This window comes from Protobothrops mucrosquamatus, unplaced genomic scaffold, assembly GCF_001527695.2.
Source record: "Protobothrops mucrosquamatus isolate PMUCROS unplaced genomic scaffold, P.Mucros_1.0 scaffold537, whole genome shotgun sequence".
In the NCBI taxonomy this organism is placed as follows: domain Eukaryota; kingdom Metazoa; phylum Chordata; class Lepidosauria; order Squamata; family Viperidae; genus Protobothrops; species Protobothrops mucrosquamatus.
Window position 1 is genome coordinate 866,790 of NW_015386842.1, and position 25,074 is coordinate 891,863.

The 25,074-nt window shown below is 36.2% G+C and overlaps 1 protein-coding gene across 1 annotated transcript in view; it reads right to left on the minus strand.

The window, feature by feature from the left end:
* Positions 1-25,074, minus strand: part of LOC107288342 (contactin-associated protein-like 4) — a 238,347-nt gene that overhangs the window by 25,251 nt on the left and 188,022 nt on the right. The window contains exons 12-16 of the mRNA XM_029284329.1: positions 22,531-22,650; positions 17,668-17,865; positions 10,990-11,146; positions 4,663-4,790; positions 2,360-2,530 (exon numbers count right to left, since the gene is read on the minus strand). Of these exons, the coding sequence (XP_029140162.1) occupies positions 2,360-2,530; positions 4,663-4,790; positions 10,990-11,146; positions 17,668-17,865; positions 22,531-22,650 (774 nt within the window). The remainder of the gene's footprint in view (positions 1-2,359; positions 2,531-4,662; positions 4,791-10,989; positions 11,147-17,667; positions 17,866-22,530; positions 22,651-25,074) is intronic.

Below are 25,074 nucleotides of genomic sequence, written 5' to 3' on the forward strand. Positions count from 1 at the left end.
TCATATTGGATTAACTTCTTAAATTGTAAATTTGAACTGAATCATAATTCAAATTAGACCTTGGTTGATTTATAGATCCTTAAGATCCAGACATTTGAACAGCAAAACATTTCAACAGCATTTGAAAAGGAGTTTTTTTGTTTTAAACATAGCTGATGTCTTCTGTGTTGCAACAAAGCAGGAATTACCATCATAACAAAAATGCATTCAGAACTTCTGCAGATGCAGCCTGATTTGAGATGCCATCAGAACAGGAGAAGCAGCATGGCTACGTTTTGGTGCCTACAGCAACATAAGTGAACTACTTGTTGGTTAGGTAAATAAAGCATCAGACTGGTCCCTGCATTGTGCACTGTGTGCATTCTGGCACTTCATGAAAGAAATGCTACCATCTTCAGTTTGGTCCACCAATGACCCATAAGAGTCTGATAATTCTTAAGATTCTAGCTTGAATGTGTGGAATTCAATGCTCTGTTATATGCTGGTTTCATGATTCTCTGGGGCTACCACATCACTGTATTTTATAGCAGTTCCCATCAATGTACCAGATGGCAGGGCAATTATATTGTTATTTAATATAACAAAACATCAGAAAAAGAGCAAATTCGTGTCCTTTATCCTGTGAGGATATTTTGATTTAAAGTCCATCAGCTATCATATTCCACAGTAAGTATCTGAATAATTGAACAGGAACTCTTTTTTTGAAAGGTGATAGGTAAAATTATTATATTTTGTCAAATCTTCTCCCATCTCTTTTTTTCCAGAAATCTGAAACTTCTATTGTAAAGTATAGAAAATGCATTTATTTCTTCATAAGTTCTATCTGGTTTCTCTTCAGATCATATATCTCATCTCAAAAAAGCACTTTTTTTTCAAAATTTCTGAATAATAACATCTCTGACTAAGCATAGTGAATGTGCTATATCATATCTGGATCACCCTGATTCTAGTTCAACACTTAGCTGTACATTAGACTGATTCAGCTGCTCTGATCTATGTAAATTTGCCATCTTTTCTTTCTTTTAGTGTTTGGAAGCTAAAAAAAAAAACACCTTGAATCTGTGGCATTGGCAGAGTGCTTGCCATTTTCAAAGCCTTGACAGTAACTATGTGGAACAGATACTCAATGCTAGTCCCCGCCAGTCAGCAAATTTCAACAATGAAGTCTGTTTTCTAAGTTGATGCGCTGCCTGTCTCTTCAGCTTTTCAAATATTTCCCTGGTATGGCCTGAAACTACATCTTATCGGAAAATCAGAATAAATGGTATATATGATTGTATTGCAAAACATAGAAAAGAAAGAAAATAGTTGTGTAGTGCAAAATGACTGTTAAAAGTTTGGTCTCTGAAGCCTATATGTGAAGAAAGAACTCCAAACCAGGGGCCAACTTGGATATTTCATATTATTCCTTATCTTCTGTTTTGTAAAACAAAACAAAACAAAAATAAATGTAGAGAATAAATTGTTTTCCAGCTACTCTTAAAATAATAATATAGTTTTCATACAATGTAAGAATCTTTATAATTAAACATGGAATTATTATATTATACATGGGTTTTTTTTTCCCCTCCCTAGTGAAGACACTGATAGCTGACCATAGACATCATTTGATACTGTAATACAATCAGTCCAAGGAAGAGATGACTTCATTTAACACAAAATGTTATTCATGCAAACTACACAGTGTTGCAAATATACTATACTACAGGTAGTTCTAGACTTACAGCAGTTCATTTAGAGAGTGGTCAAAATTACAATGGTACTGAAAAAAGTGACTTATGACTGTTTTTCACACTTTGACAGTTGCAGCATCCCCAGGGTCACATGATGAAAGTTTGGACATTTGGTAACCGACTCATACTTATGATGGTTGCAGTGTCCCCAGGGGGTCATGTGATTTTCTTTTGCGACCTTCTGACAAGCAAGATCAATGGGGAAGCCAGATTCACTTAACCACTATGTTACTGGCTTAACTGTGATTCACTTAACTGTAACAAGAAAGATCATAACATGGAGCAAAATTCACTTAACAAATGTTTCATTTAGCAACAGAAATGTTGGGCTCAGTTGTGGTTGTAAGTTAAGGACTACCTGTACTATCTGAAGAACACTCATTTGCCCTGAAAACCATGAGAAGAAGCAGGATATTACTGAAATCTTGAAATTAGAGGAGTAGGTACATATAGTATAATGTGGCATATGAGTATGTTGTAGTCCTGTGATTGTTCAACTCCATCTTTAGGCTTTAGTAAAGCCACCTCTTAAATTTTCAAACAGCTTTAGCAATCAAGGCATGGTCAAAATATGTAAAATAAATCCTCAAAAGGAACCAATGGAAATTTATTTAAATGTGACTCACAATGCAGTTCTATCCTTATGAAATCTCTGATTCCCAGATTCTCTAAAAACACACCAGAAGAAGCTGTAGTTTTAAAGAAAAAGGACATGTCTGCACTTAGTTCTCCATGAAAAGTGGGGAAATGGAGGTAGGAGGCCTCAGTGTTGAAGGAAGCTGCATTCCAAAACTCTCCTAAATATAGAAAAAAGAAGGTAGAAAATTCCATTACACATATAGTTGTAGCTAATGAATTGGCATTTCATATATTAATTATCCACAAATAGTGCACTAAATGCCTTCCTTTGAAATGAAAGCTCAATTCATAAGTGCCACAATTCACATGTAGCTCAAGTCTGCCTTTTTTCATATAATCTACAAAGGCTTAATTCCAAATCATGCAATGTAAAAAATCAAATTGGTGATACCAAAGAAAGTTCTCAATTGCTTTCTCAACAGTACAACATTTTGGCAACTAGGAAAGGTTCATGCTGGGTCCTCTTGGATGGCTTTTGAGGATGATGAAAGCAATCCCATCATCATGAATCTAAAAGACACTTCCCTTATGTTTATATCTATTGCTATTTGTTTTCTTGTGAACTTTCGATTGTTCTTTTCTTGTTGTCTATTACTTTTCTTATTTTCATCTTTGACTGTTGGCCACCTTGGGGTTCCATTTCAGGACCAACCAGTAGATTACAAATATTAGAAGGAAGGAAGGAAGGAAAGTTAAAATGCATATATTTGCACACGCAGGTTTTATAGCTAATAGTTAATTCCTAGTTAATGGAAATTACACTACAGTTTCATTTGCACTGCTTTACCACCCATCCAAAGACTAGAAGAAGCCTATTGTACTAATTCTAAGAGTGCTTATCAGTCTTACATGAAATAACCAGTTATTATGCAGTTCATGAGCATGTTAGGAAATTGATTTTCCTTATCAATTTTCAAGAAAGTTTAGTCCTAAAGTTACTTTGTTTGCCATTATACCACATATTTAAATCTCTTCATGTCATTCTAATATATCCTTGTCTATGCATTTATCTCTTTCATAAGCTGTATATTACTTGGTAAATTAAATCAGGCAATATCAACCAGTGAAAGCTAAATATATTTCCTCTGGTTAGTTTCATGATCTCTTTCTTTTTTAGAAATGTCATTTCCCCCAAAAAATATGATAGATAAATTACAAATCAGTTCTAAACCTCAAGTTTCAGTTATATTCAATATATTCTTTTTTTTCTTACTTTGTATTAGTTTTTAATCTTCTTGTTTAAAAGTTTTAATTTTGTAAACCACCTTGAGGGAATTTTCTGGTCAGAAAGACAGGATATAAATAGATAGCACTTTCTATCTAATTTCACAGTGTTCCAGCATGTGCTGATTTATTAACATATGAACTGTTAAGTTCTTTGACTAAGCAGAAAAGATACATTCATTTGGTTCTAAAGTTAAGAAAAAATATACAGAATATAACATTATATTTTTCCTACTTTTTTGAAAAAGACACATAAACTTCACTCATTTATTCTCAAATACATTAGGACAAATAAATGCAATAGTCTATACTCTGGGGAAATGTATATAAAATGTATATTGCTTGTACTTATATATCTTTGCTATATGCAGTTTTCTTAAGGCAAAGATATATGCATTTTCCTGTATTCACTAGGAGAAATACATGTAAAAATTGTATGCCCAAAATGTTTCATAGTGATACAGAAAATAGAGCGGATGTAAGCTTCAAATGCTTTCAAAGTTATTGAAAGCGAACTTAAAGTAAGAGCTTACTCAAAATCATTTTATTGCAGTTCTGAATGTTCTAATCTAAATTACATTTCATCATCTTTTACAGATACAAGAGCTGGATGTGCTTTATTATCTTGCTGCTTCAAGTTTATATTTCAAGTATGATATTAAATCTACACTTTTATTTTCAAATAAGTATCACTCAGTGTAGAGATGACTTTCTCAGCAAATGTGCATAGACTTAGCTGCAAAAATAACCTTTGTCATTTTCAGAAGGTTATGACTTGATTTAGATTTCCAGATCAAATGTACACTATAAATAATTAGTCAATCTGATTTTTACATTCATAACACTGATGAGAGGAATACAGCTCTTTTCCTGTCCAATGATCAGCTACTATGCAGAAAAAAAAATGGATTCAAATTTAACCTGAAAATCCTACGAATTGTGTGCATGAGCACACGCACACACACACACACACAGAGAGAGAGGGAGAGAGAGAGAGAGAGAGAGAGAGAGAGAGAGAGAGAGAGAGATTTCATTTGATACTAAATCACACAACTGATTTACTTACTATCACCCTGGCAGAGTAAAGGTCCAAGTTTATAAGCTGCTTCAGAATTTGGACGGCCTGTATCTGTGATGATAAGTTCTGTTACTGGTAAATGGTCTTTGTAAGACAGGAATCCTGTGTCATTTGTCCTGCCACAAACAAAGAGAGGGAGTTTCAGAACAAATGTTCATGACCACCCTCAGACCTATGGAAGAATACTACTACCTTTATAGATGTGTGTAAAAACAACAACAGCTGCTTTTGAAGAGGATATATGGATAAGATAGTCATGACATGGAACATTACTGTGTTTTTAGCAGCAAAAACTGATATACCATGAATGGTAGAATGAAACCATTACAGCTCCACAGCATCTAACTTTATGCAACCATGACTTTTCCTGCTCTATTAGGAAACTAATTAACCTCTTACAGTAAATAGGTAATTATTCATAACATGTCCATGTCTTTAAGAAACAGAGCCATATGTAGCTCAGCAAGAAAGAAAATAAATGATAAATAGCAGAAAATGTTTCGTCTTATTGAATTGAATGGCTTTAATTCCCTAGACTCAGTGTTGAACTTATTAAATAAAGTGTAAGTGCTGTATTCTTGCTTAGAGGGAATCTTGAATAATTATGTTTTTGGGACTAATTATTTACTGGTAGTGCTCATTTAATTATAATAATTAGGACTGGAATTTCCATAGCCAAACACCATGGTGAAAAACTGCTATTTTTAAGTCAATCCCACACTTGCAGTAAGTGTGACATCATGTGATTGCCATTTGCAACTTCATGCTTGCTTCCCCATTGCCTTTGCTTGTCAGAAGTTGGCACTGAAGGTTACAAATATGACTGATATTGCAGAGGATATTGCAGCATGATAATTGCAAGCCAATCATCAAAATAGCCAGATTGTGATCGCATGGCTTTAGGGATGCTGTAACCATTTATAAGTATGAGAACTGGCTGTAAGCATTATTAACTTGATTAACTTGCCCAAAATTGTTAAACTAGGACCACCTGTACTGAATCAGAATATAGGTCAGTTCAGCAATGTTGACACTTATTGGCAGACATTTTCTGACTCTGACTGGCAGACACTTCCAAGATCCTGAATATGGGAGGGTGCTCTTACAAAGCAAGTGTTCTGACAAGGAGCTACAAATCTGAACCATGTTCTGTTCCTGTGACAAATCAATGATTTGGGACCAAATGGCCATCATGGTTTTTTGAAGTCTAATTGCTGCAGGATAACATGCAACTCTTAACTTTGTTCATGTTTTCCAACAAAGGATATCCAATGTTTAAGTTTCTTTCATTACAGAAGGCATGTCAAACTGCTGGCCCGTGGGCTGGATGCGTCATGTCAAAACCGCACCCACCCCATTGCTGGCAATGGGGAAAAAGTCCTGATATGTCACGCGACGTCACGTGACAACACGAGTTTGACATGCCTGCATTATAGTAAGGATGGGAGAATCTTAACCTTTTCTGGGTATTTGAGGACACAATTGTTTTGAAGAAAATCTGTGGAATTTATAAAAAAAAATAAGGGGGTTAATGATATTTTGTTTGCTAATAAAAATTTACAAAGACTTGCTTTATGAATCAGTCACCTCTGAAGTTAGATATTTTATGTCCACAGAACAAGCAAATATTCCTTTTAAATCTTAAAAAAGTTGAAAAACAACAGTTATTAGGATTGTGTAAACATTCAAATTAATTGAGAAAAAAATTTCAGTTTTCATTGGACATTCAAATTGCATTAAAAAGTAAATATGAATTGGACTGACCTAAATCCAAATCGATTCAGATTTTCACTATTAAAGTTTATACATGTATGTCCAGAAAACATCTGAATCCAATGAAATCAGTTAGGATGCATTACGTTTATTTAAATGAATCCATCAAGATTGATCTGGACATGTTTCCTGAATATGATCAAACTAAACCATCGATTCAGTTTATTGAACTGGTTCAAAGCAATTTATCAAAATGTTCCAAATCAATTTAGTATATTTAATATTTATTTTCAATAATTTATTAAATATTCATAGGGTATAATAACTAAAGGTTTTCATAGAGATCCAGTTCCAGATTCCCTGAGTTCTTTTCACATGTGGCAAGGTTAATTTTCTGAGAAGTGTCCACGGTGTTATAATTGTTTTCCCATTCTTTAAGAAAATAAAATTCTAATTTTCCTCCAACAATCAATGGACACTTTTTTTTACTTAGGCCTCGAGTCAAATTACCGATAATTCTTGATTACTGTGATTCATTCAGTGACTGTTCTAAGTCATGATTGTGCTGAATGAAAGGACTTACTAGTCCCTAAAGTTACAATCGCTACAGCATCCCCATGGCGACATGATTACAATCTGAATGCTTGCAAGTACAACAGGTTGCCAAGCACTCTGGGATCATGTGATTGCCATTTGCAATCTTTCCTGCCATCTTTCCGAGAATGTTAATGCCGCTTGGAAGCCATTGCTGCCTACCAAAATAATTCCCACTCGTCTTTGGGGGCTGGCTCAAAAAAATCTCTATAGAGATTTTTGAATTACAAATAGGATTTTGGAACAGGGCATTTTCAGTTTCCCTCTTGACTCTGGAAATTGTACTTGGACTCTCTGTACCAAAAACCAAGCAGAAATTTCAGCCACAAAGGATTTTCAGACCCAGAGTAGAGAGGCTTCAGAATCCTCTCAAATCTAGGCCTAAAAATAGAAGCAGTTCCAAGGGTCTTGCATAGTCTCTTTGATCCTACACATACTCCCACATCCCTTTCCCACCCAGTAGGTCCCGGGCCTGCAACTGACTTGATTATGGGAAGCCAGAAGGAGGTTGCTTCACCTAACAACAGGGCCATTCACTTATTGACAACAACTGAGATTGCTTAGATTGCCATCATTAAGCAAAGTGGTCATATTTTATCACTGCAACACTTAGCAACAGCAATCCTGGTCCTAATTGCCATCATATGTCAAGGACTACCTGCACACAATTCAGGTTCTAACTGGATTATTTTCCCTTGAACTGAATCATAGATTCACCATCCTGTAATCAGAATAGTTTTCTAGAACTAATATTGTTTCAAAGATATTTGTTTATCTATCTCATAACTACTTGTTCTCAAACATGATGTGCCCTGATGTATTACGACTGTTCTTCTCAGATTTTTCAAATGCCTAGGAATTTTGCCTTTGGTTTTTTTCCCTACTCTGACCCCAAAATGTAGCGAGTAAGAGATTGGAATAGATTGGTCAAGCCAACAATTTTGCAATGTTTTATTCTATCACAGAAATTATGAAATTAATAATTCTGAATTTGTTACATTCAATATTTGCAGCAACACTTTTTGTTAATTGGAAAAGGTGCTTGAAGGGTCCTTCTGGATATTTCATAAAAGAAAAAAAGAGAAGCAGTGCATGGAGTGGGGGTTGGGTAACATCAATGATGAGCCAAAAATATTATCTCTTTGTTCAGAGATAATAATAATAATAATAATAATAATAATAATAATAATAATAATAATAATAATAATAATAATAATAATAATAATAATAATAATAGTAAAGTTGGAAGGGACCTTGGAGATCATCTAGTCCCACCCCCTGCTCAGGCAGGAAACCCTATACCATTTCGGACAAATGGCTGTCCAGTCTCTTCTTAAATGCACATCTACTGTGCTAATGCTCATCATTAGCACAGTAGATCTTCAAGATAATTTAAAAATCTAACATGTACAATGCCTTGAACCTATTAGGTGAGACAGAAGGGAAGTATCCAATGCAAAATGTCTACAATTCTTTCTTTTTCTGGGGAGGGAATAAAAATTAAAGGATAGGCAAAGACTGCTCTTTCTCAGCCACATTTTTGAGATTTCAAATTAAAGTTTTCCTAATTTTAAATACTGAAGTAATGATATGTTTCATAGGTGTGTTTTAGAAATTTAACAAAGCTCAGCAATCCAGCACCAAATATGCTTGCTTTCCAAACTGTATATATGCATATTTATATTTAGCTTTAAAAAATGGGCTGCTTTTTAACAAGTGAAAATCCAATTTATGCATGAGGAAAATGCAAATTAATTGGGTTTTTAGCAGAACTTTGCAAAAATATTAAATGATTATGAAAGGATGAAGTTGTCACAATTACAGAAGAGGAAATGAAGAAGGGTTTTTTTTGCTCAATCCTTTCTCTTTTTAAAGCAGTTGGCATTTAGTAGTATTGTGATAAAATTTGATGGCATATTACAGCCATAGCAGGCTTTAAAAAATTAAATATGGTTAATAATAATTAACATTCTCTCCCTGCGTTTTGGCAGGCAGCATTGATGAAAACTTCATGTGTAATATTAAATTACATTAATGTTTTAATCAAAGCATCATTATTTTAAGCAAGTATTTTGATTTGGGTCTGATTCCTGAACTGTTCATTTATGACAAATGTTTTGACTTGGCAATGCTTTCCAAAATCTTTCATCTTTATCATATTCTGGCGTGAATGTATGACAGCAGGCATTTACTGATCTTTTCTTAGTGTATCCCAGGCAAAATGTTCTCTGCATAATGAAAAAAGTGTTACCTTCTTTTCTGTTTCTGAAAAATAAACCTGTAAGTCTCCAATATTTCCTCTTCCTCCATTTTTAAATAGAATAAAGAAATATTATAGATTCTGAGATAAATATTCCCTGCAATTCTTAAAGTAGGTTTTTTTTCCCACTCGGTTAACATCTTTCCCACCCCATATCCAGATTATGTGATTTTTCAACACACAAAAGATCATTTGTCATTTACAGAGGTTTTTCTATTCTTGAAGGAACTCTATCTAATGGCCATTCTTTTGTTTCCTGAGCTTTCACAATCCATCTTTAAAGAACCTTAAGATAAATAGAGATCCACTCAGAATGCTGTCTGCATAGCGGGTCTACTTGTTTGTGAATCTAGAGCTAACAGAGGTTCTCAGTCATCCAGGTAATGGTTGTTCCAAATGTGCTTTTTCAAGAGGCAACTGGATTTTCTTGTTTTTCTTTGAAAACGCTTCACTTCTCATCCAAGAAGCTTCTTTAGCTCTGAGCTCTAGAGCTTACATAGAATTAGCAATCAAAGCTTTTCCTTGCCGTTGAATACCTAAGCACAGAAACCCGCCAGCCAATCAGTGATTATTTGCTCCCTACTTTATCCTCTTCATGAGAATAAAAAAGGATACTTTGCTAACATTTATCCAAGTTTATGAGTTTGTCACAATGACAATACTCTGTGGTCTTCAAACTTATAATACTGGCTTGATGAATATATACAGTTTGGAAAGCAAGCATATTTGGTGCTGGATTGCTGAGCTTTATTAAATTTCTAAAACACACCTATGAAACATTACATCATTACTTCAGTTTTTAAAAATAGGAAAACTTTAATTTGAAATCTCAAAAATGTGGCTGTTACCACATTACATGCTATATAATGCCTGTATGCTATTACGGTATATTACTAGCCCAGAAGTTGAGTAGACAAGAATATCTCTTTCCATGAAAGTATAGACCAATTCTTCAACCACAAGGTAACATAAATTCCTGGTTTTTGAACATCTTTCACTGTCCTGAAATGATATTTCTTTGGCCATAGATACAATATTACTGGTAGAATGAAATATGAAAACATGATTGTGACCAATATAAACCCACCTTTTCCCGTTATCAAAAAAGTCAAAAATCTTTCTCAAAGCCCTTTCATTTCTTACCCATATCTTCTTGGTCTCTCAGATATTATGGAATTACGGTTTGTATTCCTTTAAGTTTTCTCAGATTATCAACATCATGCAACTGACTACCAGAACAATATGTTTTTATTCAAAAGAAAACTGACATTTAATAAGCATGTACAGTATGTTTGACTCTTGAATTATAGGATAGGAAAGGAAAAGAAGGAAAGGAAAGGAAAGGAAAGGAAAGGAAAGGAAAGGAAAGGAAAGGAAAGGAAAGGAGAGGAGAGGAAAGGAGAGGAGAGGAGAGGAGAGGAAAGGAAAGGAAAGGAAAGATTAGGTTCAAATATTCTTCAAAACTATGGGGTTTTTTTCAATTCTTTTGCCCATCTTGTATCATCTAGGAATGTGCTGAAAATGCCTACTAAGGAAAATTTGGATCAGTCCTAAGACAATTTCAGATTTGAGGGGGCATGTGGGGATGATGTATTTTAAGAAAGTGTAGTATAGGAACACTGAGGGCCGCTCTATAGTATTAGAGTCCCCTGACATTTATTTCCCCTGAAAAGAGAGTTAGAAGCACACAAAAACATAGTTTAAAATTTGGCCTTGAGAATAAAAGAAATCAGAGGGAAAACAATCACCATTCATTTCTGTCAGCATCACAGTTACAGTCATGTTGGGAGTCAATGCAACTTCCTTCTATTCCACAAGCACACTTCTGCACATCAGGAATGGAACCTCCCCAATATGTCTGTGTCTCATTGATTTTTCCAATCCACCAGCTGAATGGAATGCCATCTATAAGGCAAGTTAGAACCAGTTAGCATTTCTGGAGTGTGACAATGCTGTGTAGTAGTAGCTTCAGCTCAAGGAAACCAAATAGCTTAAGAATTTTTTTAAAAAATAAAATTATCGCACTATGATAAAACACCAAAATATTTTTCATTTTAATGTTTCATTACCATGAGTAACATACTGTGAAGGTTTCTCCTTACAGCATGACTTGAAACAGAGAACTGGCAATCCCTGAATCGGTCAGCCATGATATTAGAAACATTTATCTTTAACAGGACACTTCAGAAATTTTCTTTATGATAAGACGGAAGTCCTCCTTTCCAAAACATTCAGGTAATTCATTTTGTGGAGATCAATAAAAGATCAATACACTTCTGTGAGAATATTAGAAGAATAAACATTATCTAAAAAGGCTTCAACTTGGTTAAAAAAAGTTACTGTGATAAGAATTACAAAAGTAATAATCATATACTAAACAGCTGGAATAGTTTCATGTAGGAACAACTGGGAATGTTAATGGTCGTAATGATAAACTACTTAACTGTTATCCAAGATATGACAATGATAGTCATATATTACAAGTTAACATTGTGCCAATATCTATCTTCCAATTTCCTCCAAAATCTTATTCTCCTACAAAAACATATTTCTGTTTTTCCATATTCTCTGATCTTTTAGAATGTATTTAGATGATGTTTTTGAGTTGTTACTGTTCCCCTTTCCTTCATGAAAGTGCTATGGCTATTTTCTTTTCTTTTACAAATCTCCACATCACCATCTGAATGTGTACACCTCCTAGTCTGACAAAGTCTGATGGGAAAAGTTTTGTTATCAGATTTAAGTGCAATGTGGGAAGCTAGGGATGTGGCATACTGCTGGATCAATTATAGAAGCATCCTGTTCTAGGCTTTAGCAGATCTAATAAAGATCAGTCAGAAACTGGATTACTGTAATAGCAACCTAGTGTTGCATGCAGAAGTCCAAAGAGATAGTGATACTGATACTCAGTTTAAAAAAAAAAAGCACAATGATTAAATGAGTGGTTTCAGGCCTTGGCAGAAGAAGAATAGTTTAAGAATCCAAGGATTTATATCAGGAACTGAGCAAGCATGATAGAACAACAGAATAACAGTGAAGATAAAGACATTATTGCAATAGCTGATTTTGTTCTAACTGAAGGCTTTATAATGATTCCTGCAGAGCTGACACCCAGGTCCAGTTGCTCCTTACTAATGGAAAGTAGTCAAAAAAGACTTATTAATCCCCAATATCTTTCTTTCTCTACCTTCTGGATCCTGAGCTGACTGCTCTCTGGAGGGCTTGACAAGTCTCACATACTGAATCAAGTACTGTTGCATCTTCTGTGAGTCCCTGCCTCACAGATGTTCGATCTCTGCTTTGAGTTAGGACCCTTCCAGGCTGACCATGATTCTATGACCGTAATAGAGAAACATATTCTTGGACATCTTATAATTCTGTTAATGTGGTTTTTCGTTTTATTAAGAAAAAAATACCTCAAAAAATTCTTTTGAATCAAAGTTTAAAAAAAAAATAGAAATGGTTTATGTAATTTTACTAGTATAATCTGGTTTAATGTATCCAATACCACAAAATAATTTTTCACATATAAATCTTTCCTCAGCACAATTTATAACAAGAATAAAAACATCTCCAGTTTTAATTCTCCAGTATGATAAATTAAAGAAGAGTTGCTGCTGGCTAAATAGAGCAGTAAATGCACAAAATACAGAGAAAAGGGTAATTACTAATGGATCTGAAGCATGAAGATAATCCATTTTAAAGAAGAAAGAAAGGTGAACTTTATGATGAATGCTAAAGAAAACAATATGTAATAATATTAAAATACATGATGCTGTGCATGTGGATTCTGATTTTGTTGGGAATAGTCAATTATCCACAAGAGCTCCTGCTGCATTTTAAAAATATGAAATTTGTTTCTGCACACTTTGCTTTTAAAAAAAATCTAACTAGGGGATGCAGAAAACCTGACTGTAACTCATGGTTTTCACTGACTCTCCATGACAGGGGTGTCAAACTGCCGGCCGAAGGGCCAGACGCGTCACGAGGAAACCATGCCCACCCCATTGCCAGCAATGGGGGAAAAAATCTGATACGTCGCGCGACGTCATGTGACATCGCGAGTTTGACATGTCTGCTCTATGATGTCCCAGCCTCTAATTCATTGATTTGTTCACATGCTGTGCAACAACCTGGCCAGCAGGCCTTTAAAATGGGCTCATAGATCCAGAAAGGGAAAGAAAATGTGTAATTATATGAATGTTCCATAAATTTGGCAGACTTTGCTATTTATCCTAGAAAGATAGACAGATGTGGAACACCTCATTTTGCTTGCCTGTCTGTCTGTTCATCACAATCCAGTATTTTTGATCTAACTTTTCTTGTTTTTGCTGGGAGAAAGTTTTGAAGAACTATAAGAAGGGCTTAATATATTTACATGATCCTATAACTCTGAATTTCAAATCTCTTTAAAATCAACTATGTTCTATTGGCAAAAGGAGATTTATGACATGATTTCATGCCCTCCATATATGGTAGGTATGCTAAAGATAATACCATTATTTTGTAAGTATTCTGAAGTATTTTCTTTTTCTTTTCATATACCTGAACAGTCTGAGCAGAAAAAGAATATAAATTCAACTCTTCATACATTTGTTTCTTGCCATGTAATTTAAAAAGTGATGCTTTGCATTTTGTGTCAGAGTTCATTCAGCAAAATTAAAATAAAAAGCAATGAGTGATAGTGCAAATAAGGCTGTTAGACAGTGAATTAGCCAAGTCTCCAAAATACAATTCAGTTTGCATGTTCATAAGCTGCTTGGAATAAAAAAGGCAAATATACTAAATCTCTAGCTTAAAACTGGGCTGCTCACATTGTGAAGTAATGCAAGTCTGCTATGATTTTTTAACCAGCTCTATTTGTTTGACTAGAAAACCCATGACTATTGGGTCACTTTTTCAGAGATATTTCCTTACTTAAACAGAGAAACAGAATATCCACAGGCTGGCAAAAAAAGCAGTAGTTGCAGGAACAACTTACAATTTATTGCTGGCTTCCCCATTGACTTCCTTTATGGGAAGTTGGCAGGGAGCATTAGCAATGAATTTGTCAAATTTTAATCCAATGGAAGTTATGCATCCTGGTCACAACTCTGCCAAATTTCAAGCCCTAAGGTATACCGTGCCATCATCACCTCAGAAGAGTTCACACTTCCTGCTTGTTTCTCTATTAACTTATGGGAAGTTGGCAGGGAATATTCTGCCAACATATAAATATAAGCTGCTGTCATTTTCCCTCCTCCCATGACTCGCAGGTGAACCCCAATGAAGCCTCCTCCTCCTTGGCTGAACCATAAAACCGCCTGCCACTTTTTTGGGGGGGAGGGGGAAGCTCCTCCCAGTGCAGTAAAAAAAAACTGCACTGCCATTCCCCATTCTGGTATGTTCCTTGGGGGCCACCTTTTTTCAGGAAGAAAGAGGGCTCACCTCTGTGGTAATCCCCAGCCAGCCCTATTTCTTCAGCAGGCATCTGAGTCACTCACTCATCCTTCCTTCACTGTCTACCATCATTAAGAGGTTTCAAATTTCAGCCTCAGTTCCAAAGCAAGCAGTTGCTGCTCACCATTTGTTGCCAGTCAACTGGCCACAGAGGCCAGAGGTAGGCAGGAAAATATGATAATCATGTGACCTCAACCAATCACAGCAATGTGTCACAGAATTACTGAAGTGGCCACAGATTTCAATCCCAGAGGAGTAATGGGTCCTGGAGTTTAGATGCTTTCTATTCATTAGCTCATTTGTCAGCCAGCTGTTGCTCTATGGTGGACCATTTCACCCAATTTAAAGTTACAAACAAACAGAAACAGGAGTTTTAGTAGTATATTGTAATGGGTGCCCCAGAAGGTGGCTCAGATGATGAGGAAGAATCAGCTTCAGGAACTTTGGATCAGGGCATAGAGAAGCATCTTGAAGATGTTGGGCAAGAGGAGTAGGAGAAGCCAGGAATCTCAGAAAGGGCTGAAAGAATGATTGGATGAGTGTCTGGCTGATAAAGAGAGGGTAAAGATGTAGGTGCAGCCAAGAGGCTCAGAAGACCAGCCAGAAACAGTGGGCAGAGAAGGGGCACAGCTTTAGCAGGTCAGTAGCAATGAGGACTGTCTTCTCTGCCAGATCCAAGGGCATTGCAGGGCCAAGAGGAGGAAGGCACAATGAAGTTGGCAAGTCTATTTGTGAAATGGTAGTCTCATTTCTCCCAATGAGCTGCACCAGCCAGTGGCTATCTAGCCCAGCATGTGGAGTAAAGCAACGCTGGAAACAACTCATCTGTTTCTTGCCATGCATCTGTTTTGCCATCATGACTCTTGTCTTTGGACTTAAGCTTTGACTCTGCAACTGGACTTAGGACTTTGCTTCTTGGACTTTGGACTGGATTTTGATTTTGTGATTTGTGGTCAGACTGTGGAGATGTCTTGGGACTCCAAACTTGGTGGATGACTTTATGGACTTGCTCTGTGTTCTCGGACTTGAGCATTGGACTCATTGGGTTTTGTGCAGGTTACTGCATGGGGTGAACACTATTTGAGAATGGCAAAGCCTCGATAAAGACTTCAAACCCTTGTGAGTGTGTGCCTGTGTAATTGGGACAAGACATATATAGATTAGAGGCTGGTCTGCAGAAATCCAGATAGCCACTCAATAGCAGCAAAGAGGCCGGCAAAGAGGCTTTCTTCTGTGTTGTGGCTAACTGAAGATTTGTAATCTGAGCCTTGTCTGTCAGTCTGGATTTAACATCAAGTAAGTTTACATGACAGCCAGTTTAGTGTCGTTATTAAGGCACCACTTTTTGTGGGGGAAAAAAACTCTCCCCATGAAAACTGCAGGGCCTTGTCCAGAATTGGACATGATTGAACAGAAGACAAAAAATGGCTACAGTAAGACAGACAACATAATATTGTATGTTCTGGGTTATTAGTATTAACTATCGTATTAACTCTATGTGTTCTTTGGTCTATAACCATATTAGGTTAAGTATAAAGCAGTCAAGAAAGATGGCACAACAAACCTCTGCATTTTCAGAGCTCCTTCCCTTCCCCTTTATATGGACATCAATTAACAGACCAGTGACAGGTGGGTGGTTACACATGTGTACGGTCGTAGTTCTGCCTAAATGATCTTGGCATAGTTTTAGCTGAATTCATAAAGCTGTGTATTGATTGAGTTTGGTAATGCAATTAAAGGATTGTCGCTAAGCAACAATTAGTGAAGGGTGGTACTTTATATATGAATGTTCCTAATCAGACGGATGCAAAACATGACCTTGTGAGGTCTGAATGCTTGTTTACATACTTTTCATATAGGAGTAGAGTGCAATGAATTCTTTTTCTGCAGAACCAGAATGAAGTTTAACGCTATAGACTTATAGTTATTACTCTAATTGAATATTGCATTTGTCAATACATTTAGTGAACGGTATGCACATGGGGGAGGTCAGGTTTGCAGAATAAATGCCTGTTATAAGTAGAGAAAACTAGATAATTGCTTATTTACAAGAGTAACTGCTGAACACAAACAGTACCAGCACCTAAGGCTATGTGTGCGTGCCAACTCGCATATGTGCAAAAACAAATACAGATTTTACAAAGCAAGTCTCCGGTTTCTTTTAACATAACTGATGGAGTTGCAGAAGGCCTAAATTCCCACATCATGCAACTGTATTTCCATGACAGCTATTTCTATGTGGATATATTTTTCAATTTATAAAAAATTGTATATGTATATGTATGATTTTGTTTTCCTAAATTATTTTCTGTACTTTATTTAAAAAAAAATGTTTGGCATTTCGCAAAAAAACTTGTATGATGTATACACCAGAATCCTTTTATTTACAGTATACGAAGTAGGTATGGTTTTAATCTTTCATGGAATGCTTTACCTCACTGTTTCTTAGCCTTGGCTGCTTTTAAGATGGGTGGACTTCAACTCCTATGATTCCTAGGCAGTATGATGGCTGGGGAATTATTGTGAGTTAAAGTCCATTCATCTTAAAGCTGCCAAGGTTGAGAAATGGTGCTTTACCTGATTTAGTATTTAGATTTATTTTTTAATTCTTGTTATTTATTGTATGTCTTTCAAGCACAGGCCAAGACGGACAGTTTGTGTAAGTTTTACTAAACAGTAGGGTTAGGCAAGAAATTGAGTTAGAAATTGTTTAATGTTTTTGAGCATAATTACACACTGACCTTGGTGTTATTGAGAAACGTTTTGGTTAGGGAGCTTCTCAATGAATCTTCCAAGACTTAAATAAATAAATGAAAGACTATAATGGCAAGATGCCCTAACCTTGGCAATATTCAAAATCTAGGAGATATTATATATGTATGTATGTATGTATGTATGTATGTATGTATGTATGTATGTATGTATGTATGTATATTGTTAAGGATAATGCATTATGTAGCATAATAAGATTTATTTCCATTACTTACTTTGCTTGTTAGAAAGTCGTGACTTTTTGCAGTGGTAAGCAACCTCCTGTTCACATTGTTCTGCATGGTTAATTGTAGCCTGGAGCTGTTCTAGGCTGGCAGCATATTTGAAAAACACACTGTGAGGGTTCTCTCGATTAGCGGTTTTGACTCTGGTTAACTCGGTGTTGTTGTGTTGTATAATGGTCCAGGTGGTATCTTGAAAGACAAATGAAGAAGCACATTGTAAACCAGGCATAGAGTCAATGGAACTGAGCCAGCCTTTAGGTCAAAATCCCTAATCCCACCTTGTAGGGGAAAAAAAGTGTTTTGCCAAATTTTATCAACCCTCATCTTCTGTACTATTTGAGGAAGCTGCTTCCTTCTTTCTTTTTCTCTCTTATTCATAAATATATTTCAGGATTACCATATCTAGCCTGTGAAAAGCCAAACAACCACTTGTTCACAGCAGGCTTGCATTTTCTGCATCTTTTTGCTGCTGTCTTAGTGCAGAATTGGTAGCTGAAGGTGATTTTGACATGTTACCTACTCACAGTGCTGCAGCACAATGCATTGTAGAGAATACACAAAGTTCTTCAGTTTTAGGGTATGTTATATCCATTTTTTTTAATTATTTGATAATTCTTTGTCCTTTGTGGCTTCCAACTTGGTACTATCAATTAGATCAGCCCATTCACTACATTTATTTATAAATGTAGCTTTTCTGAAGAAATTCAAATCAATATCCTACTATTAAGTCTTTTACTATTCTTAAGAAGACACCTTGGCTTCAGCTTTTTTGTTTATGAAAGTTTATGAATATCTGGCAGCAAATAAACATTATTAAAGACATGTTAATCAGCTGTAGCAAGAATATATGATGAGGTGATTCATGTCAATAATAAACATTAGTGCTTTATTTGGTTATCTGATTGTTTATAGACTGGGTCAATAATCTAAAGCTGATTATATACATACAGCTTCAGTAACCCCTGTAACCCAACAGAAGCCTTATATTCATTTGGCATGTGTAGATTTACTCTAAAAGTTAGCTCAGCAGAAGATAGCTGGGAAAGTTGTGTAAACATGTTTAAACATTAAATTATTATTTTTTACATGAGGGTTAGGCTCTTTTAAAGAATGTGATTGAAAAGAGGGAATTTTTTACGATTCTATCCACAACCAAACTGGGGCATAAGAGCAATGCTTTCCGTGGAAGGGTTGACATTGGATTTGAAGCTTTGGACCTGAAGTTATGATATTGAAAATGATTTCTCTGAATACCAGAGGATAATGAGACCTCCCATTGCAACTGCCTGAGAAGAAAAGCTACATGAATATCTATGACAAGGGAGCAGCATCAAAAAAATATGGGCATCTGTCTGCATTGCCCCTGGTGGGAAAAAGGAAGGAGGGCTGTGAGGAAACAAGAAGAAAACAAAAGCTGAAGATTCATCCTGTCAGACAGCATTTCTTGATGGGGAATTGATCAATGGGATTTGCTTAACATATTGAATAAGGAGTGACTGAAGAGAACAGTGGCAGCTGTTCCTAGACATACACAGATGACTCAAATTGCACTTCACTTCATCTGTTTGATCCTTGAAGTGTTTAAATTAAAACCCTTTCCGGTCTTTGATTTGACCAAAAAATTAACGAGCAGTTGGGCTTTTATTTCCCTATAGGAGGTATGCCAGTAGTTCCAATAATTCATTATCAGGGATCCTGAATGAATGGCTTTCAACATTAGCATTGCATTAACATGCCTGGATTCTGAACATGGGAAGCTATATTTTCTTTGCCAAAATTACCTACTTAAGTTCTCTCTAGATTTGTTGACAGGTATTTTTCAGAATTTCTAGATTGCATAGGCATCAATCTATCCTAGTTGGGAATGGTAACTTAAAACTTGCAGATGGCCACAAGATAATAAAAAAGTTTCTATATAAATTGTATATGTAAACTGTTCTTAAAAATCCCCAGAAAAGCAAGGCATGATCCACTATTTTAATCTGAACTTTATGGTCACCACCATGTTGAAGCCCTTCCCTTTGCTTCTAGTCACGGTGTGGAAAATATTTGCCATCTGTGCTTTTTATTACTGCTGTATTATTCCAAATAAGAAATTTTAAGAGCCAAGAAGCAACACAAGAATTTGTATTTCACAGGTTGACTGAAATGCTTAAGACTATAGTTGGGCAAAGCATATTGAAAAAGTATGTAACTGTACGTTGACAATGCCTGGTGATTTGAGATGTTGCATCCTACTCCAAGCTCTGTATAATGTCAACATCAAATCCAGCAAGATCTGATAGCAATTTGTGTTCAATCCTTATTATCTATATCGTGCTTCTTGTATAGATAGAGGAAGATCAGGTACAGTTCTTGATGTCCTCCAAACTTTATCCTTCTTCCAGTACTTATTCTCAACAGATATTTACAATATCTGTTTTGAAGTTTATCTAAGGGTCATATTGCTATAACTTCACCAATTGCTTCAATATTAATGAAGGGAGGAGAGTCGAAACTGTCTGGAAAGAATTTACAATTATGGTTGGAAGGGAAAGAAGGCTGCTGTTCAGGGACCTCCTTTGTGACATCTCATGGGCCAATGAGGAGATACTGGGCATTCACCAAATATGGTGTCACTCTAAGCCTACATCAAGAGGAAAAAAAGCATGACATAATTTTGAAGGATTGTAGTACAGGATATTCATTCTGACGACTTTACTGCTCAGTAAATGCATGCTGTAAAAAGAGTGTGTCTCATTATTATGATATTGTTCTTGACTGCACTGCTATAGTCTACTTCTGCAGTGCTCTAAAGGAGTGAATTAGGTGCTTAGTGAAGAATGAGAAGCAATGCAAATAAGAGAGCTGTTGATCCTTTATCTGGTACTCAGCACTGGAGGATTGCTTCATAGCTTTCTGCCTGAACATCATCAAAAGACCACAAGAAAAGAAAAGGGAACCATGATTAATTCTTTATATGTGTTTTGGAAGATTTGTTATTTTTCAGTTCAGTACTAAGTGAATGAGATACTACAATTTGTTTGCCTGTATGCTATTATATTAAAGGAAATGTTAGAGCAAAGCTTTTCAGAAATAAAACAAATAAATTATCTACTTCTCTTTTTTATCCTTGGTATGTGCACAATAAGTATACCATCACAGTCTACAAATATCTGCACTATTCCTATACACTATTTTACACCTTTACATTATAGATTACATTATATTTTCTTATAATTAAGGAATGCAATCATATAATGTTGGCAAAGGAAAGAAAAATAAAAAAACCAGCCTCTCTTAAATCAGCATTAAGTCTCTCAGTTACCATCCAGACCTGTTGGAATACCAACCTCCTAGTCCTATTTATTTATCTTAACAAATCTTACAGCAAAATGGAAAGGAGGAACCAGAAAGAGAAGTACACACACACACACACACACACACACACACACACACACAAAACTTAACAAAAAGCAAAATTATTTACTGCCCCCACCTGCAAAAAGGAGTGGTGAATATACATATCCATCAAATGTTAAACCAGTTTCTAAATCAATCTTAAAAATGGTTTTCTAACATTACAAAATATGAAACCTGTGCCAAAGAAGGATGTATTGAGTCATTTTTTTAATTATATAAAATTGCCTTTAAAAAAAAAAGACAAGTTACACATTTCTTAAATCTAATGCTTAATATCAAAAACATTACTATTTTTCCAATTTTTTCAAAATAATTATTCTGGTAATACCCAAGACCTTATTTAGCCAGAATTCTTCAGAAATAGATTCCAATGTTTTGTGATGTGATTTAACTTAATATCAATATCTGTAACATAAAAATTTTCCCCATGAATCTACTTATCCATCTTATTTCAAAAAGATGTCAATTCTATTTATTGTAAGAAACAAATACCCTAATGAGTACTCCATGGTTTGTTTTGAGTATTTGGCTAGATCATGCTGTCTAGTGATGGTGACTGGTGTTTTAATAGGAAAAACAAAACAAAACAAAGAAGCACTCAAATCAATATAATAAATGACTTTCAACTTGCATAATCAAGACATTATAGTTTGTAAGTGTAGAATGAATGAAAATATGCCATAAATTTAGTGTTTCTCTTATAGGGTAACTTTTTTCTCAGTTTCTTCTCTACTTGCGAATGCTAATGAAGCCAAGGGAAAACTACTAAAAAAAGAAAAGAAAAAATGAAAACATTATAGAGAAGAAATGATTACTTCACAGATGGACCTAACAATGGGAGAACATTCATTTGGTTGATTTGTAATTATCAAATAAACTACCTACATTTCCTAATCTAATATATACACTAAATTTTAATTGTCTTTCAACTTTTTCACTTTTCTGGATTACCGTATATGTTTCTACTTCTACATTAAAGTTATACAAGAGACTATATAGCACATTGTCAAAATGCATATTTTATGGAAAATTGCCTACACAGATGCATACGCCAGTGGTAAAAATGTACAAAATAAGAGAAAATATGAATAAAAATGTATGTCAGCTCTGATGCACAAAAAATGTCTAGGCAAGCATTCACACACAGTTTTATTTGGCATAAAAAAAATTAGAATGCAAATTGTTATAGAAATAAGTGGAATAAACTCAGGCTTAAATATATATATATCAGTGTTACAAAAAGCAACCCAGGCAGGTTTCTGCATTCTTATTCTAAACCTATTGTTATTGTAATTTCCTGTCTAATTCATTTCCAATGTTCTGAACTGAGAAGTCACCTTCACTCTCTTTGTATTTTCCAACTCACAAGCTTTAAAGTAGAAGCACTTCATGTTTGTTAGATTTCAATATAATGAGTATATAACTGGGAGTAAAAAGAATGCATCACCTTACCTGTCATATTGCAGTATACAAGAAATGGCCCTAGGGGGCCACTCCCATCTGAATCGATGTAGTAAAAGGCTGAAGTGTTACCTCTGTGCTTATAAGCTTCACATGATTGCTCATATATAGCTGCAAAAGAACATCTCCCATTACAAGTGTAAGAGCATCATTTTGAATTTTACTTAAGTGAATGAACAATTGTCAAGACGGAGGCTGAAATCTTCAACATACCTTCAACACGCGAGCAAATAAGGAGAAAATAATGCAATAAAAGTTGCATCAACATTTGGCATCGGTAAACAACATTTATACCTATCAAAAGAAAATAACTGGAAAGGTGTCTCCGTTTACTTTTTAAGCAGTAGCATTCAGATAGGAAATTATAGGAGTTAGTGGCCATCAACTCAATTAGAGAAAGCCAAACAAAAGATGCAATTATGAAGAGAAAAACTGATATGGAAGAGAGAGAGAGAGAGAGAGAGAGAGAGAGAGAGAGAGAGAGAGNATTACTTTATGTTCAAACTATGCCTGCAATTGGTTACTTCCTATGAATGAAAGAGCTTTTTAAAGAATATTTGGGGAAGAGAGAAACAGAGAAACCAAGGCTTTCTAAGTAGGAGGGGCAACTGGGAAGATAATTCCCTAGAAGGCTTCAGAAATTCTAGAGTAGAGTCCTTTCAATTATGTTTTTAATTCCATGCATTCATTCAAGGACAGTTTTGTCAATTTCAAGGCTGTGCATTGCCTAGATCAATGCACACATCTTAAAGCTACTATGGTTGAGAAACACTCATATCAAAGTGTTGGGGGGTGGGGAGGAAGTGCTGCTAAAGCTGAGTTTCTCCCTTGCAGCCAAAGAGCAAGAACACCAAGCCCAAGACCTGGCTAGTAGGAAGAAGTCCCCAGAACACTCAATGGACAAATTACAAACACATCACTGCTTATATCTCCTCACATATCCTCCTCCTCAACATGCCTTGCCTTATCCAGATGAGAAGCTGTCATTTGTTTTCCAGGAAAAGCATGAGTTCCATACTAAAACACCCTAGACTGCCTTCCTGCTGCCTGAGCAGCAGGCTTTCTACAAGATGAAGAAACTATTGTGAGGACATGTCCACAGAAAAAATAAATATGGTGTCTTCACAATTCAGGAAGCAGGATGTGTGGATGAGCTGCTTGCAGTATGATCAGGAATATTGCAGAGTGTACAGATAGTTCTTGGTTTATGACCATTTGTTCAAAGTTATTATAGTGCTGAATGAGGCAGACTTATGATAGCTTTGTGGAATTTTGGTCATTGTAGTATCCACCAATTCATGTGATAGCAATTTCTGATGTTCCCTGACAGCTTCCCACAAGACAAATCAGTGGAGAAGCTGGCAGGAAATTATGAGTGAGGTTCCTGCAGCATCCTTGTGTAATGATGGCAACTATGTTGGTTAGTGACTGTGATGACTCCTCCAGATTTTTCTCCAGATACCTCTCCAGTTGTTAGTTCTGAGAAAGATGAAACCATTCCAGGCATGTCTGGAGAGGAATTGGTCAATAGCTCCAAGCAGCCTTCTGAGAGAGATTTGGCTGAAGCACAGCTGCAGCAGGACAGCCCCGAGGCTTCATATGGAGAAATCAGGCAGCTGCAGCTGATCAGTGATGAGGAAGAGGAACTGCCTCCTGCACCTGATCCGAGAACACACAGGGCAGAGAAAAGGCAGGAGCAGAGAATGTCAGCCAGATTACTCATGAGGAGAAAGCCTTCCCCATCTTGATGTGCTGCACCAGAAGCTGGCTATTTAGCACAGCAGACAGATGGAAGCATTGTTATTTATTTATTTATTTATTTATTTATTTATTTATTTATTATTTGGATTTATATCCCGCCCTTCTCCTCGTAGGACTCAGGGCGGCTGACAATCAATTAAAATACATAAATAACAATACAAATTTAAAATTAATTAAAAGAGATATTTAAATATTGTCCGAATTAAAATATAATTAAAACCCCTCTAAAAATTATCCTAGGCCAGTCCTGCAAGCTAGAATAACCAAGTCTTGAGGGCGCGGCGAAAGGAAGGGAGATCAGGGATAACCCTGATCTCTGGGGGCAGTTCATTCCAGAGGGTGGGAGCTCCCACAGAGAAGGCCCTCCCCCTTGGGGTCGCCAGCCGGCACTATCTGGCCGACGGCACCCTGAGGAGACCCACTCTATGGGAGCGTACAGGTCGATGGGAGGTAATCTGCGGCAGGAGGCGGTCTCGAAGGTATCCGGGTCCGATGCCATGGAGCGCTTTAAAGATGATAGTCAGCACCTTGAAGCGCACCCGGAAGGCCACAGGCAGCCAATGCAGCTCGCGCAACAGCGGCGTCACGTGGGAACGTCGAGTCCCCCCCAACACCGCCCGCGCGGCCGCATTTTGGACCAGCTGGAGCCTCCGGGTGCTCCTCAAGGGGAGCCCCATGTAGAGAGCATTACAGTAGTCCAGGCGGGAGGTGACAAGTGCGTGAGTGACCGTGCGTAGGGCGTCCCGGTCCAGAAAAGGCCGCAACTGGTGAATC